The sequence below is a fragment of the Erinaceus europaeus genome, chromosome 4 (genome assembly GCF_950295315.1).
Source record: "Erinaceus europaeus chromosome 4, mEriEur2.1, whole genome shotgun sequence".
NCBI classification, from domain to species: domain Eukaryota; kingdom Metazoa; phylum Chordata; class Mammalia; order Eulipotyphla; family Erinaceidae; genus Erinaceus; species Erinaceus europaeus.
Genome location: NC_080165.1, coordinates 32,372,916 through 32,388,369, shown reverse-complemented (window position 1 = coordinate 32,388,369; position 15,454 = coordinate 32,372,916). Strand labels below are relative to the sequence as shown.

At 44.8% G+C, this 15,454-nt stretch overlaps 1 protein-coding gene across 2 annotated transcripts in view; it reads left to right on the top strand.

Annotated features, from left to right (window-relative positions):
- The first annotated feature begins 762 nt into the window (after positions 1 to 762).
- LOC103114578 (N-acetyllactosaminide beta-1,6-N-acetylglucosaminyl-transferase-like) overlaps positions 763 to 15,454 on the top strand; it is a 26,746-nt gene continuing 12,054 nt past the window's right edge. For both annotated transcript variants that reach the window (XM_060189175.1, XM_007524273.3), the window contains exons 1-3: positions 763 to 874; positions 1,053 to 1,100; positions 6,584 to 7,693. In XM_060189175.1, coding sequence (XP_060045158.1) covers positions 6,772 to 7,693 — 922 coding nt within the window. In that variant the 5' untranslated portion in view covers positions 763 to 874; positions 1,053 to 1,100; positions 6,584 to 6,771. The remainder of the gene's footprint in view (positions 875 to 1,052; positions 1,101 to 6,583; positions 7,694 to 15,454) is intronic.

The window sequence follows — 15,454 nt, the reverse complement described above, 5'->3', positions numbered from 1 at the left end:
AGCCTCAGGCATGAGAGTTTCTTTGCATAACCATTGTACTATCTCCTCTGCCCTCCAATGAGTTTTATAAATTGCTTCTAGTCATTCAGGAGAGAAGAATCTGGAAAAACACAGAGCACTTGACCACTTAAAGTATAGAACAGAATTCATTCCAGGATGGTGTGTGGGAAGCGCCTACAGTCTCTATCTGCCTGACCTAGGCAGATCTTGGGGCTCAGAAAAAGATTTGCAAATCAGGAAATCTTGGAATTTCCAGGTTGGGGTATCTCCTAAATCTCGCAGTTGAATTATGCTTTCCTTTCCCTTGCGGCCAGGCAGTTGCAAAGAAACCAGTTCAAAATCTATTACAACTTGACACTAGATTGGAAGTGCTAGGGTGTTCACCCTGAAACTAAGTTAAATTTAGGGAGAAACTTAAAAAGGTTTGCCAAGGAAACCTACAATTCCATCTCCTGGGGTAACCTCAGAGTTACTTAAGTGAATCAGAGGAGTCTTAGGAAAACCCAGAATATGAACCTATGTTAAGAGTATCCTACTGGGAGATGCTGACACCAGGGAAAGTTACTACACAGAGTAACCTCTCCCAAAATTCCAAGTCAGGGCACAGGACCCCAGCAGAGGAGATGAGAGGAGGAAGACACAGGGGTGGCGTCATGGCTAAACCTCTCAGAGCCAGGCACCTCCTCCTTAGGGCAGCCTCAGAGTATCTAGACCCAGCCTTAGGGGTGGGACTAAAAGCAAACTGAACTTTGCTCTTCCACATTCCTGCTTTTATTATTCAACTTGCAAACACTACAGCTAATGTCTTCACCTGTAAGAGCAGAGAGAGAGAACGCTTCTGGCAACGGCAACTGTAGCCTTCCAGGGAGAAGAGGTAGATTGGGCGGGCTGGGGAAATCTTGGGGGTGAGGTTGGGGAGTAGGCAGAGAGAGGGCTGTCAAAGGCTACTTACTGATCATATACTTACTGGTCCCAGAGGTATTATAGGACCATGGGCTTGTGCTCACACAGGCCACACTAGTTTTATTTTATTTTATTATTTTTATTTCCAGAACCTAGCATGGTGCCTGGCACAGAATACAAATTTCAACAGTGAAAGGGTAAGTGTGCTACAGGATTTTTATTCCCTGAGGTTTTCCAAAGAATAACGTGTGTTAACAATTTTGTTGTGTGGTGTACTTATTAAGGATGGTGATATTTTTTGTTCCTCTTCTTAAATCACTCATATCCAGACACAATTTAGTTACAACTGTTACTTTTTAAATAATTTCTTACTATAATGCCTTGCACCAATTTCTCATGCTCCAGCGGGAAGGACGGGGTGGGTTGGGGTGTTTTCAGACATGAATTAAGGTACTTGGCACAATCCGACATTTCAAATGTACTTTACTTAGTCATTCCTTATTAGGAATTTTATCTGGTAATGAAGGAAACTTAAAGAGAAAAGAAGAGAACAAGCCCAAGATGATCTAGGTAGCAATGAAGTTGTTTCGCATTTCCATTACAACTCATCTTCCAGATTTAAAGACAGAAGCAGGTTTTGCCAAATTCAAAGCTACATTTTTGTTTCCCTTATTTTTCTCAATTTGGGTCTTTGATTGTGTCTGGGGAAGGTCTCTCTCCATCCAGTGGTAGGAGTGGGTACCCATGCCTTCTCTGTGAAGTGTGAGCTTTGAGAAAGTATGGAGTAGGGGCCGGGTGGTAATGCACCTGGTTGAGTCCATAAGTTACAGTGCCCAAGGATCCAGGTTCAAGCCCCCACTCCCCACCTGTAGGGGTAAAGCTTCAGAAGCAGTGAAGCAGGGCTGCAGGTGTCTGTCTCTCTCCCTCTCTATCACTTCTTTCCTTCTCAATTTCTGGCTGTCTCTATCGAATAAATGAGAGAAAGAGAGAGAGGGAGGGAGGGAGGGAGAGAGAGAGAGTGAATGGGATATGCATGCAGGGTAGGGGCAGCTTCTGTACTTCTCTCTAATAGAACTTATGTGGGGAGCTTGTTGGCCTTGGACTCTTGGAGTTAAGCATCTTCCAGCTGTTAGCTCTTAGCAGTGACCTGGATCCCTCACATGAAGAATGGAGCCCTGGGAGACAGGGCAGAACTGGAAAAGGAGAGCTGGTCAACCTAGACCTGGGACTAGGCCCTTCTCACTGACTCCTGTCTCACCTATGTGAAATCTTTCTGTGTGAGTTGGCGGATGGAAGTTAGCTGTGGGGGCTGAGACTGACCTGTATGAATCCCTGGGTTGGATCTGCACCTCATATGCAGATCTGTGCTGCTCTCACAGGCCAGAAAGATGCCCTGGCTTCCCTCTTCCTCAATATCAATAAGTCTTGAAAAACTGAGGTCTTGGGTTCAGACTTCTCCTGTAGACATAATCTAGGACTAATCTTCAACTGGAAAGTGCCCTTGGAGAGCAGAGTTCTACCTCTGAGTGCTAGGGAAGAACCCTTTTCTCTTGCCTTTGTCAGCTCTCTGGCTTTAGCTCACCCTCTGCTTATCTACCTTGCGTTTTGCCCTCAGGCCTCTGTTCATTGCTGGCCACCTAGCTCCACCAGGAGTCCACTGTGGACTTGATTTTCAAATTGCAGGAGTGTAGAAGGGGTAGGTAATAATAAAGCACAGATGGGGGTTAGAGGTCTCTCTCGAGTAGTTATGGAGTTAGCTGTCTATGAGATGGAAGGTTTTTTTTTTTTTTTTTTCTTTTCTTGTTTGTTTTTTCTCAAATTCACCCATGAGAGTGTTGTAATGTTTCTGGTTAAACTACGCAGAAGCTCAAGGGCTTCCAAATTGGGGATTCTGTCAGTCATGACTCTTTGCCACCCCCCCACCCCCACCCCAGATACACAGGGCTTTTAACTGTTGTTTCAGGCTCTTTCCTGCTATTATTAAACAAACAAACAAACAAACCACACTGGTGAGAGTATCTTCAGATAAATCACAGGAACTGCTGTCATATAGAGAAAGTAAGGAATTTATTTGCATGAAAACAACTTGGGCTGGGAAACTTGCTGGCAAGTTTCAAAAAAGGAAGTGGGGTCTGATTCAGTGCTTAGTACTGTTGGGGTGAGGCGACAGTCTGTGCATATGAGTGTATTCCAGGAAAAGCATGCATATTTATGAGGGGGGAAGGCCAGCATGCCCTGCAGAGGAATGCAAGAATCACAAAGGGCAAGTACAGCAAATGGAGAAGAATCATCCTAGGGGTATACTGTAGGCCTAGGAGGTTTTCTCTGTGCAGCCTCCACTTCCTAGCCCAGGGTCTAGGTGTCCTGGTTCTGCCTCGGTCCAACAAAGGCAAAAGAATGTAACAGGTCAGCTGCTCCCAGAAAGGGATTTTTACACTCTACAAACTATAAACCTCGGGCCAAAATTTGCATTTCTCTTAGGGATTTATTCATTTATTAACATGGGGGGAGGGGAAGAATGAGAAGTGGAGCATCACTGAAGCATGTGGGATGGGAGTGGGAGGCACAGGCCAGGAGGAGCTGCAATGGATAAAGCCTTGGACTCTCAGATGCAAGGTCCCATTGGTTTTCTTTTTCTTTTCTTTTTCCTCCTTTCTTCATTTCCTATTTCATTCTTTTTTGTTTCTGTCAAGGCTTCACCACTCTGGGCCGATTTTTTTTTTTTTCCAGCTAGAGACAGAGAGACAGGGAGAGAAGGAAGGACATTGAAACTTCCTGCAATATGGTGGGAGCTGGGGGTCACATGCATGAAAAAAACAATAGCAAAAAAAAAAAAAAAACACCTCCCAAGTGAGGCCCCAGGTATAGTTTGTTAGTTTTTGCTTTTAACTCCAGAGTCCGTGTCAGTATTATTCAGGAAGAGGTGCACAGTTGCAATAAATAAATAAATAAATATCAAGAACAAAGCAGCAGGGCACTGAATGTCACCGATGTAAATATATAAGGAGAGAGAGGCAGAGACAAACAGTCTTAGAGAAGCTGGAAGGCCAGCAGGCATTCCTGAGATTGAAACCAGAATTTGGGTGACCTCATAGTGGTATACACGTTATCATGACCAAGGACCTAGGTTCAAGCCCCTACTCCCTACTTGCAGGAGAGAAGCCTCAAGAGTTGTGGAGCAGTGCTGCAGGTGTCTCTCCTCTTTGTCTTTCTACCACTCTTGTCTTTCACCTCTATCCAGAAACAGGGAGGAGAAGGAGAGAAAGCAGAAAAGAAAACCAGGATCATTTGTGTAGATCTTCCATTTGTCTTCTGTTTTCTAACATGGACATAGATGATATATATATATATTTTTTTAATATTTATTTTATTCCCTCTTTTTACCCTTATTGTTTTATTGTAGTTATTGTTGTTATCGATGTCGCTGTTGGATAGGACAGAGAGAAATGGAGAGAGGAGGGGAAGACAGAGAGGGGGGAGAGAAAGAGACACCTGCAGACCTGCTTCACCGCTTGTGAAGCGACTCCCCTGCAGGTGGGGAGCCGGGGGCTCCAACCGGGATCCTTAGTCTGGTCCTTGCATTTCAAGCCATGTGAGCTTAGCCCACTGTGCTACCGCTTGACTTTCGAATCATTCAATTCTAAAGTATTCCCTGATGCTCATGAATTGGACCTGGAGCCAGTGTCTCAGTGCATCAACTTTCAGTTGAAGTAGGAAAACAAGTCCAGTGTGTGTTCTCAAGCAGTGGTCATTAATGACCAGAGAGGACTGGAGGTGGGGCGGGGGTGGGGTTACTACACTATGTCAACACTGTAGCGTGAAGTTCAAGTGCAGGTTGCAGGGTTCTTGGCAAAGTCAAAATGTGTATGTCTTTGGACACATGATAACTGAGATACAGGATGTGAAAAGCATGTGGTATATTGTCTTTCTTTCTTTCTTTCTTCCTTCCCTTTTGTTGCCCTTGTTTTATTGTTGTAGTTATCATTGATGCCATTGTTGTTGGATAGGACAGAGAGAAATGGAGAGAGGAGGGGAAGACAGAGAGGGGGAGAGAAAAATAGGCACCTGCAGACCTGCTTCACCGCCTGTGAAGCGACCCCCCTGCAGGTGGGGAGCCGGGGGGGGGGGGGGCTCCATCCCGGATCCTTAAGCCAGTCCTTGGCTTTGCGCCATGTGTGCTTAACCTGCTGCGCTATCTCCTGACTCCCAGTACACTATCTTTCTAATGAAGATGTATGGGAAGAACAGTTAATCCCGTGTGCCTACATGTACAGATACAAAGCCAGATTACAAATCATTAGTATTTGGAATCTCACACTAATGTGATCAGGGAAACGGGGGTGGGAGGGAGGAGGGATGAAAACAGAAGCATGAGACCGGTGAGTAGCAAATACTTGCTTGTCCAGAAAACCCAAATAAGGGTTTGAGCCTGGGGCTAACACAACTCAGTTGTACACCCACATGCAGGCAACTACCAGCAAGACCAGTGGTGCCATTCGAGATGTGAGACCCAGCTGACGTGGCTCCAAGAAGGAGTGAGAGAGGAGGGAAAGGGTTTCCAAGGAAGAGTGACTACTGTATGAGTGTGTCTGTGAGAATGAATGAGTAAGCAAGTGGTGTGGGGAGTAAGTGTGAATGGTAGCAAATGCCCTCTGTGTGTGTGTGTGTATATATATATATATATATATATATATATATGGAGAATGTGAGTATGCAGGAGTGAGTGTGTGCATGGAAGTGTATGTGTAGATGAGCATGTGTGTCTGTGTGTGTGTTTGTGAGTGGGAACCTTTGTTGACAACTGTCCAGCTCTGTTAGCTATGGCTGCTGACTTATTTATTTTCTTTCTTTCTTTATTGGCTAGAGGCTGAGAGGGAAGGGGGTGACAGAGAGGGAGAGAGACACCTGCAGCACTGCTTCATCACCTGCAAAGCTTTCCCCTTGCAGGTGGGGACTGGGGGCTCAAACCCAGGTCCTTGTTCACTGTAATATGCACTCAACCAGGTGCCCCACCACCCGGCCCCTTAACTCATGTTTTCTTGTTCTGATACTGACCTATGAAGGTAGTAAAATGTGACTCATAGAGGCCCTCTCCACCTCCAGACGGCGGGTGATCCTTGGGTTTGTGTGACATAAACTGCCATCACTGATGTCAGTTCTACCCTGGACAGTGCTGGGTGACACGTGTATGTATCTATATTTTCAGCTGGTCTTCACTATTCACAGCTGGGCAGCAGTGCACCTGCTCTTGAGCCTGTTTTAGTGCTCCCTAGGTAGCAAAAACAGTAGAACCCTGGAAAGAATTGGAGTGGTGACCATGCACAGACTCTGGAGACAACACCCCCCAGTCACATGTGGGGCAGGGAAAAGGAGGGGTGAGTGGCTGGCGTGAGCACAGTGCTCACTGTCAGAGTTTTCCACCGATTCCTAAACTAGGCTGGATCTGTGGCTTTGACTTGGTCACTGGGGTTAAGCAAACAAACCAGGCAGCTGAGCGCAATGATTAACAGGAAGCAGGAGCAGACGCAGTTGCCAGCTTTTGGTCAAGTTCACGGCTCACAGAGATGACTTGCAGAAGGGCCACCCCGCCCCTCAGTGACGCTGTGGTGGGGACTGACAGGGGATTGTGGAGAATCTCATCCTCCTACAGCACCTTTTGTGTGTGTGTGTGTCGGAACAGGCTACAGGTCATCAGCTAATCCGGAAATGTGTTGACGGACAGGCACAAATGAGAGAAGGAAGGAGGAGGACAGGGACACCACCAGGAGGCACCCTCCCAGAAGACACTTGTGAGTTCTGGAAAGAATGTAAGTAAAGTGTCTGCACTTTGACCAGACCTCAGGAGACAGTGACTCTTGACTTTGAATAATGCGCTCTTGGAAGCACTGTCTTTTCACCGTGTCTCTTCTTACTGCTCTGATTTTTGTATTTGTTTACAATAACAAACTCTGGGAGAACAAACGTTTTCTGCGGGCATCTCTGTCCAATGCTTCAGTCTTAACTGAAGTCTGTCACCAGATCTCTGAGGGAAAGGTGTTTAACCCAGGAGAGAACGCCCTGAGGACTCCCGTTGGTGAGGCTACTTGTTCTGAGTATCTGGCTCAGGCTCACTACTTCACAGAAGCGCTCTCCACAGAGGAGGCTGACTTCCCTCTGGCTTATACAGTGACCATCCACAAGGACTTTAGCACTTTTGAGAGGCTCTTTAGAGCCATCTACATGCCCCAGAACGTGTACTGTGTTCATGTGGATGGAAAGGCGAGGGCTGAACTCAAAGAGGCCGTGGGAAGGATGCTGAGGTGCTTCCCCAACGCCTTTCTGGCTTCAAAGACGGAATCCGTGGTCTATGGGGGATTCTCCCGGCTGCAGGCTGACCTGAACTGCCTGAAGGACCTGGTGGCCTCTGAGGTGCCCTGGAAGTATGTCCTCAACACCTGTGGGCAAGACTTCCCCCTCAAGACCAACAAGGAAATAATCCAGCACCTGAAAGTGTTCAAAGGGAGAAACATCACCCCGGGAGTGCTGCCTCCTGCTCATGCTGTCGGAAGGACAAAATATATTCACCGGGAAATACTGAGTGACAAAACTTCCTATGTGCATAAAACAGTACAACTAAAGACCCCACCTCCTCACAACATGACAATCTACTTTGGCACAGCCTATGTGGCCCTCACCAGGGATTTTGCTGTCTTTGTCCTTCAAGACCAGCGTTCACTGGACCTCTTGTCTTGGTCCAAGGATACCTACAGTCCTGACGAGCATTTCTGGGTGACACTCAATAGGATTCCTGGTATGTACATCTCTTGATTTTTGTTTTCATGATTGAAGTTGCGTAAACTTAAGTCGCAAAGTGCTTAAGCAATAGTAAAAGGAAAAAGTGATATTTCTTTTTGAAATTTATTTAATTTATTTTTATTTTATTTATAAAAAGGAAATACTGACAGAACCATAGGATAAGAGGGATACAACTCCACACAATTCCCACCACCAGAACTCTGTATCCCATCCCCTCCCCTGATAGCTTTGCTATTCTTTATCCCTCTGGGAGTATGGACCCAAGGTCATTATGGGATGCGGAAGGTGGAAGGTGTGGCTTCTGTAATTGCTTCCCCGCTGAACATGGGTGTTGACAGGTCAATCCATACTCCCAGCCTGCCTCTCTCTTTCCCTAGTGGGGCGGGGTTCTGGAAAATCGGGGCTCCAGGACACATTGGTGGGGTTGTCTGTCCAGGGAAGTCTGGTTGGCATCACGCTAACATCTGGAACCTGTTGACTGAAAAGCAAATTAACATATAAAGCCCAACAAATTGCTGACTAATCATGAACCTAAAGGCTAGAATAGTGCAGATGAAGAGTTGGGGAGTGGGTATCTCTGTTTTATAGACAGCAAGTAAGCCTATTTTAGTTATATTCCAAAGGGCCTGTGGCTATACTAGTTTTTTTTTTCCCTGAGCCTGAAATCTGTTATGCAGGTGGATTCAAGTTATTGCCTGGGGAGATGATGTCATGGCTGGAAAAAGAATCAGAAAGCTGGATCAGGGGAGAGAGTAGCTCCCAAATATGGGAAAGGTGTATAAATATTGTTGAAAAAGTGATATTTCAAAGATCTTTGCAGCAGCTGTGTTTACCGATGTGTCTGACTGTGGCTGTATGTCACTTCATATGCTGTAGCTGTCACAGCAGGGCTGAGAGTATTTTCTGAGTATTAAACATTAACCTCAATTCTTCGTTCAGTATGATGGTGTGAAATCAAGAGTAAATATTATAAACTAAACTTAAGTGGCAACCTGAGCATTTTATTAATACTATGCACCTGTTCAAAGTTTCTTTCTCTCTCTCTCTCTCTCTTTTTTTTGCCTCCAGGGTCATCGCTGGGACTCAGTACCAGCACTACGAATCCACTGCTCCTGGCAGCCATTTTTCTTTTCTTTTCTTTTTTTTTTATTGGATAGGACAGAGAGAAATTGAGAGGGGAAGGGGACATAGAGAGGAAGAGAACAGAGACACCTGCAGGTAGGGAGCCGGGGGCTCAAACCGGGATCCTTGCACAGGTCCTTGCGCTTCATACCATTCGGATTTAATCCGGTGGGCTACCTACCACCTGGCCCCCTCCAATTGAAAGTTTCCATCTTTAACTTTGTTTACTTTCAAAATGAGAGCAACACACAACTTTTTTTTCCCTTTCATTTGTAAGTTCTTCCTTGGAATACAACCCACAATTTAAAGCACCATAAAGATTCCCAGGCCCATGCTTTCATTCTATAGACAAAGAAATTGGAGTACAGCTATGGAATATGCTCAGATTAGCCAGCTCACAAGTGAGCTTGCCAATTATAAACCAGGTAGAAGTCCCAATGCTCTGGTGACCCCATCAGATCGTTGCCATATCCAAGCCCCAAACCTTATCTCTGCTTCTTCTTCTTCTTCTTTTTTTAATATTTATTTATTTTCCCTATTTTCCCTTATTTTCTTCTCTTTTTTATTGTTGTTGTAGTTATTATTGTTGTTATTGATATCATCTTTGTTAGATAGGACAGAGAGAAATGGAGAGAGGAGGGGAAGACGGGGGGGAGGGGAGAGAAAGACAGACACCTGCAGACCTGCTTCACTACCTGTGAAGCGACTCCCCTGCAGGTGGAGAGCTGGGGGCTCAAATCAGGATCCTTAGGCTGGTCCTTGTGTTTCATGCCACGTGCGTGCGCTTAAACCGCTGTGCTATCGCCCGACTCCCTTCTCTCTGCTTCTTTTCTAAAAGTCTGCTTCAGAGGTGCCTTCTGCCCAAGGATGCCATTTTCAAGGACACCCTCAAATGATTCATTCTGAGCTGCTCTGCTGGGAATGGGGGCGTCACCTGAGCCCAGAGATCCCTGATGGGAACCAGAGTTACTTCACATCAAGTCTGCCAGCAGTCTGGCTCTCCACTTCAACCTAGCTTCCTGGGCTCTGTTGCTTTGCCCTCTATTTAGGCCCCAAGTGGCCCCAGGCAAGTGTGGCCAGGGTCACTGGGTTTAAAAATACAAAACAAACACAATTGCCTAGACATTGCAAATCCTTTAAGAGGTGGCAGGTCTCCTGGAAGCCTGTTAGAACAGGATTCCTGCATGGCCTTCTCACAGATGCACTGAAGGACAGACATATCACAGAAAAGAATTTGTGGTGGTTTGAACCACCAATGTCCAATTAGCTTGTACTTTTTCATTTCTGACCCACTTCTGCTCTCTGATTGCATCCCAGAGAAATGTAAGATGTCCCTCTGCCTCAGCCATGGTGAGTGCCAATTAGGAGAAAGGTCCACTCCGGGCCCAGGTACAAATTTACTCTCTGCTTTCCCTCTCAGTCAGTGGTCAGTGCCAAATGGACAAGAAGGACTACTTCTTATGGACCTGTCTTATTGACAATGTGGTCCTTAGATTTGAAGCTTTCAGAACTGACGGGTGATACCTGCCTCACTTGCCACAAAGAAACAATTCTGATTTGGTTCTGGGGCCACTTCCTAGAATTCAGATGGCTTCCCAAGATCTAAAGAACTACATCAGCAAAGGAAAGAAGCCTTTGTTGGTGAAGGTGGGAAGAAAAAAGAAAACAGAATACCTGCAGAAAAGAAAGAATGTGGAGGGAGTCAGGCGGTAGTGCAGTGGGTTAAGCACAGGGGGCGCAAAGTGCAAGGACTGGCTTAAAGATCCCGGTTCAAGCCCCTGGCTCCCCACTTTCAGGGGAGTCGCTTCAAAAGCGGTGAAGCAGGATTGTAGGTGTCTTTCTCTCCCCCGTCTTCCCTTCCTCTTTCCATTTCTCTCTGTCCTAACAACAACGACATCAATAACAACAATAATAACTACAACAACAATAAAAACAAGGACAACAAAAGGGAAAATAAATAATTAAAAAATTTAAAAAAAAAGAAAGAATGTGGAGGTTGTGGGCCTGGTGGTCGGACCTCCTGTTTGCCTCCCTTGACCTCTCATGGGTCAGTGTGTGTGTGTGTGTTTCTTCCTTTTTTTTTTTTATTTTTTTTTTATATTTATTTGCCCTTTTTGTTACCCTTGTTTTTTTTAATTGTTGTTGTAGTTATTATTGTTGTTGTTATTGATGTCATCATTGTTGGATAGGACAGAGAGAAATGGAGAGAGGAGGGGAAGACAGAGAGGGGGAGAGGAAGATAGATACCTGCAGACCTGCTTCACTGCCTGTGAAGCGACTCCCCTGCAGGTGGGTAGCAGGGTGCTCGAACCTGGATCCTTATGCGGTCCTTGAGCTTTGCACCACGTCCGTTTAACCCGGTACGCTACCGCCCGACTCCCCAGTACTGTGTGTTTCTATGCCATCCACAGGGAGGCTGGTGTCTAGGGCACTTGTTCTGCTGAGTTCTGTCATTATGTCTGTGAATGTGGTATGTGGTCCCACAGGAAGGAGCACGGAACCATGTGACCCTGAGGGCTCACGCTGGTTCCCAGTGATGGGGTTTTGTCCTCACTATAGCCAGAGGGATTTAAGTTCCTCAAGCGCAGACCTCAAAGAGCTTCCAAGACTTCACAGAACTTTCAGGACTGTCAGATATATGACAGGGCTGAGGGAGCAGAGTTTATGTTCAATGAGCTCCATTTTTATTTATTTACTTTCTGTATATATTTTTCATTTATTTTCCCCTTTTCGTTGCCCTTATTTTTAAAAATTGTAGTTATTATTATTGTTGTTATTGATGTCATTGTTGGATAGGAGAGAGAGAAATCGAGAGAGGAGGGGAAGACAGAGAGAGGGAGAGAAAGACACCTGAAAACCTGCTTCACTGCCAGGTGGGGGTCCTGGGGGCTCGAACTAGTATTCTCATGCTGGTCCTTGCGCTTTGCGCCAACTGAGCTTTACCAGCTGCGCAAGTCTTATTGTTAGGGAGACATCCGTGTTTCAGTTCGGAGTGCTTCAGCTCTGAGTGTTACAGCTCAGAGGTAGCCACTGTGCAGGGCAGGCAGTTACATTTATTTCACCATAGCAGAATAAGGTGGGTTGAAGCAGCTTTTACCCTTTTCCATTTGGGCATGGTACAAGCTGATTGGTTACAGAGCAGGAATGAAATGGGTGCGCTCTGATTGATTGGCTACAAAGCAAAAAAAGAGTCAAAGGGGCTGATTGGTTACAATCGTAGTCTGCCAAGGTGCAGTCACAAGCCTGCAATTTACTCATTTCATTATTCCCTACCCACTAAGCCACCTCTCCAGTGGAAAAAGCCACATTTCTCTAACCTTACGTCTTCCTTGTTGCACTGGAGATGATTTGCTCTCCGACTGTGGGAAAGATTGGATAATATATGAATTGTACCTGTCAGTAGTTCTTCAGTTCTTTGTAGGAATTTACTAAATGTTTCAGGGTACTGCTTCTTAAAGGTTTGATTTTTTAAAAAAATATTTATTTATTTATTCCCTTTTGTTGCCCTTGTTGTCTTATTGTTGTAGTAGAGGTTTGATTTTTGAGTATATTGTTACTATTCTAAAATTTTTCCGTGGCAAAAAGCAAACAAACAAACAAACAAAAAAAACCCCACTCACACACACACTCATAAACATTTGGTTTTGGTGCAAGGATGTCCCATATTAATGTCCAGTATACTCTCTCCCCTACTTTTAAATTTAATTACTTTATTTGTTTATTTTATCATTAGGGCTTTGTACCTGCATGATGCACCACTCCTTGTGGCTCCCCCACTCTTTCTTTTCAGGATAGAGGTAGAGAAGGGAGAGATAAAGAGGGAGAGACACATGCTGCACTACTTTACTGCTGGTGAAGCTTCCTCCCTGCACGTGGAAAATGCGGGCCTGAACGGGGTCCTGGAGCTTTGCAGAAAGCACTATGTTTCACTTCAGGTTTAGCTTCTAAGTAGCCTACAGGATGTGCATATGCCTGCCTTGCCCTTCCAAAGAGCAGTATCTAGAGTGTGGGTTCCCTCTTCTGCCAAGGGTAATATAAATTAACCTCTGTTGTGCACATAGAAGGCTGAAGTTGAATGATTTCCATTCAGTTCTGGTAAAGTGAAATAAACAGTTAAGGGAATTTGTCAGAGTCCCTTTTCACCATGAGAGGCTTTAAAATTAAACTCTCCAAAAAATGTAGTTAAAGTGGTTTGTTTGGTCAGGGCTTGAATTCCCTGGGTAATTGCTAGGCCTTTTGGCCTTTACTCTGTTTTCCCTGAAGCCCTTCTTTGCATGCCTGTCTCTGGGACCCCCTGACCCTCTGTCTGTCTTCTGTACCAGGAGCTCTGTAACCTCACTTTCCTGGTCTGTTTTGTGAGGCTTGAAAATACTGTATTTGAAAACTTAAAATCACACACAACTGCTGGTAAGGAAAAGAAAAAAAAAACTTTATTTAAAAGAAAGAAAGAGAAAACCATTGGCTCAAATCATCCTCACTTCAATTGGGGGGGGGGGTGGCTGTAAATATGGGTTAGCTACTCAATTCATTTCTAGACTCTAAACCCGCTCTTCCCCTGTGGTCCCGTAATTTTTTTTTTCCTCCACGGTTATTGCTGGGGTTCGGAATCCACTGCTCCTGGAGGTCATTTTTCCCCCTTTTGTTACCCTGGTTGTTTTACCATTGTTGTGGTTATTATTATCATTGTTATTGATGTCGTTGTTGGATAGAACAGAGAGAAATAGAGAAAGGAGGGGAAGACATAGAGGGGGAGAGAAAGATGGACACCTGCAGATCTGCTTCACCGCCTGTGAAGCAACTCCCTTGTAGGTGGGAAGTCCAGGGCTCAAACCAAAATCCTCCCGCGGGTCCTTGCGCTTTGTGCCACGTGTGCTTAACCCACTGAGCTACCGCCAGACAACCCCCCCCCCTCCCACGCCCGTCTGTACTTTTTAATAAAGTCTCCTCTCTTATGTGTTGGACTCTGGTCAGTCATATGCTAAAAGTTTATTTGTAAAGTTGGGCTGTTCTCTTTTTTCAGTGCAGGATAAGTAAAAAAAGAATTATAACTATGTTATTTTCTTTTATTTATTTATTTTCCCTTTTGTTGCCCTTGTTGTTGTTGTTGTTATCATTAGATAGGACAGAGGGAAGTGGAGAGAGGAGGGGAAGACAGAGAGGGAGAGAGAAAGATGGACACCTGCAAACCTGCTTCACCGCTTGTGAAGCAACTCCCCTGAAGGTGGGGAGCCTGAGGCTCGAACCAGGATCCTTACACTGATCCTTGCTTTTCGTGCCACATGTGCTTAACCTGCTGCGCTACTGCCCAACTCCCTAGAGTTATTGCCTTAAAGCGATTTTCTTTTTCTTGAAGGGTATTTTAAACTACAGTTTTTTCTCTATAGTAAACTAGAATAGCAGCCTTAATAGGCATTCAAATTTAGTTCCTTTCTTAAGCCAGTTTTTTTTCTTGAAGGATATTTTAAACTACAGTTCTTTCCACTATAGTAAACTAGATTTCCAGCCCTAATAGACATTCAAATTTAGTTCTTTTCATAACAATAATGTTATTTAGACTATAGAGTTTCCCTCCCCACCAATAAATGTAAATAAAATCTTTTTGAACACTGATAAACAATAATAGATATAGACCAGACTTTCTATCTTTTTTTTTTTATTTTTTTTTTTATTTATTTTTTCCCTTTTGTTGCCCTTGTTTTATTGTTGTAGTTATTATTGTTGTTGTTGGGTAGGACAGAGAGAAATGGAGAGAGGGAGGGGAAGACAGATAGACACCTGCAGACCTGCTTCACCGCCTGTGAAGCGACTCCCCTGCAGGTGGGGAGCCAGGGTTCGAACCGGGATCCTTATGCCGGTCTTTGTGCTTTGCGCCACCTGCGCTTAGCCCACTGTACTACAGCCCGACTCCCCAGACTTTCTATCTTAACAGTAGTAGGTGCTAACTAGAATTTTTGTAATGACTTCTGTATTTAAAAAAGTTTTGGGGGGGAGTCAGGCGGTAGCACAGCGGGTAAGGATCAGGGTTCGAGCCCCCGGCTTCCCACCTGCAGGGGAGTCACTTCAACAAGCTGTGAAGCAGGTCTATGGGTGTCTGTCTTTCTCTCCCCCTCTGTCTTCCCCTCCTCTCTCCATTTCTCTCTGTCCTGTCCAACAACAACAACAATAATAACTACAACAATAAAACAACAAGGGCAACAAAAGGGAATCAATCAATAAATATTAAAACAACAAGGGTAATAAAAGGGAATAAATATTTTAAAAATTAAGTTTTTTTATTATCTTTATTTATTTATTGGATAGAGACAGTCACAAATCGAGAAGGAAAGTGGTGAGAGAGAGCAAGAGAGACAGAGACACCTGCAACACTGCTTCACCACTTGAGAAACTTCCCCCCTGAAGGTGGACTCTGGGGGCCGGAACCTAGGTCCTTGTGCATTATAACATGTGTGCTCAACCAGGTGTGCCACCACCCAGTCCCAGAATTAAAAAAAAAATTTTAAGCTTTGTTTATTTGATTTGATAGTATAGAGAGAAACTGAGAGACACCTGCAGCCCTGCTTCACCGCCCTTGTAGCTTTCCCCACGCAAATGGATTTAACTAGATTTTTTTTTTTTTTTTTGGTGTTAACTACTG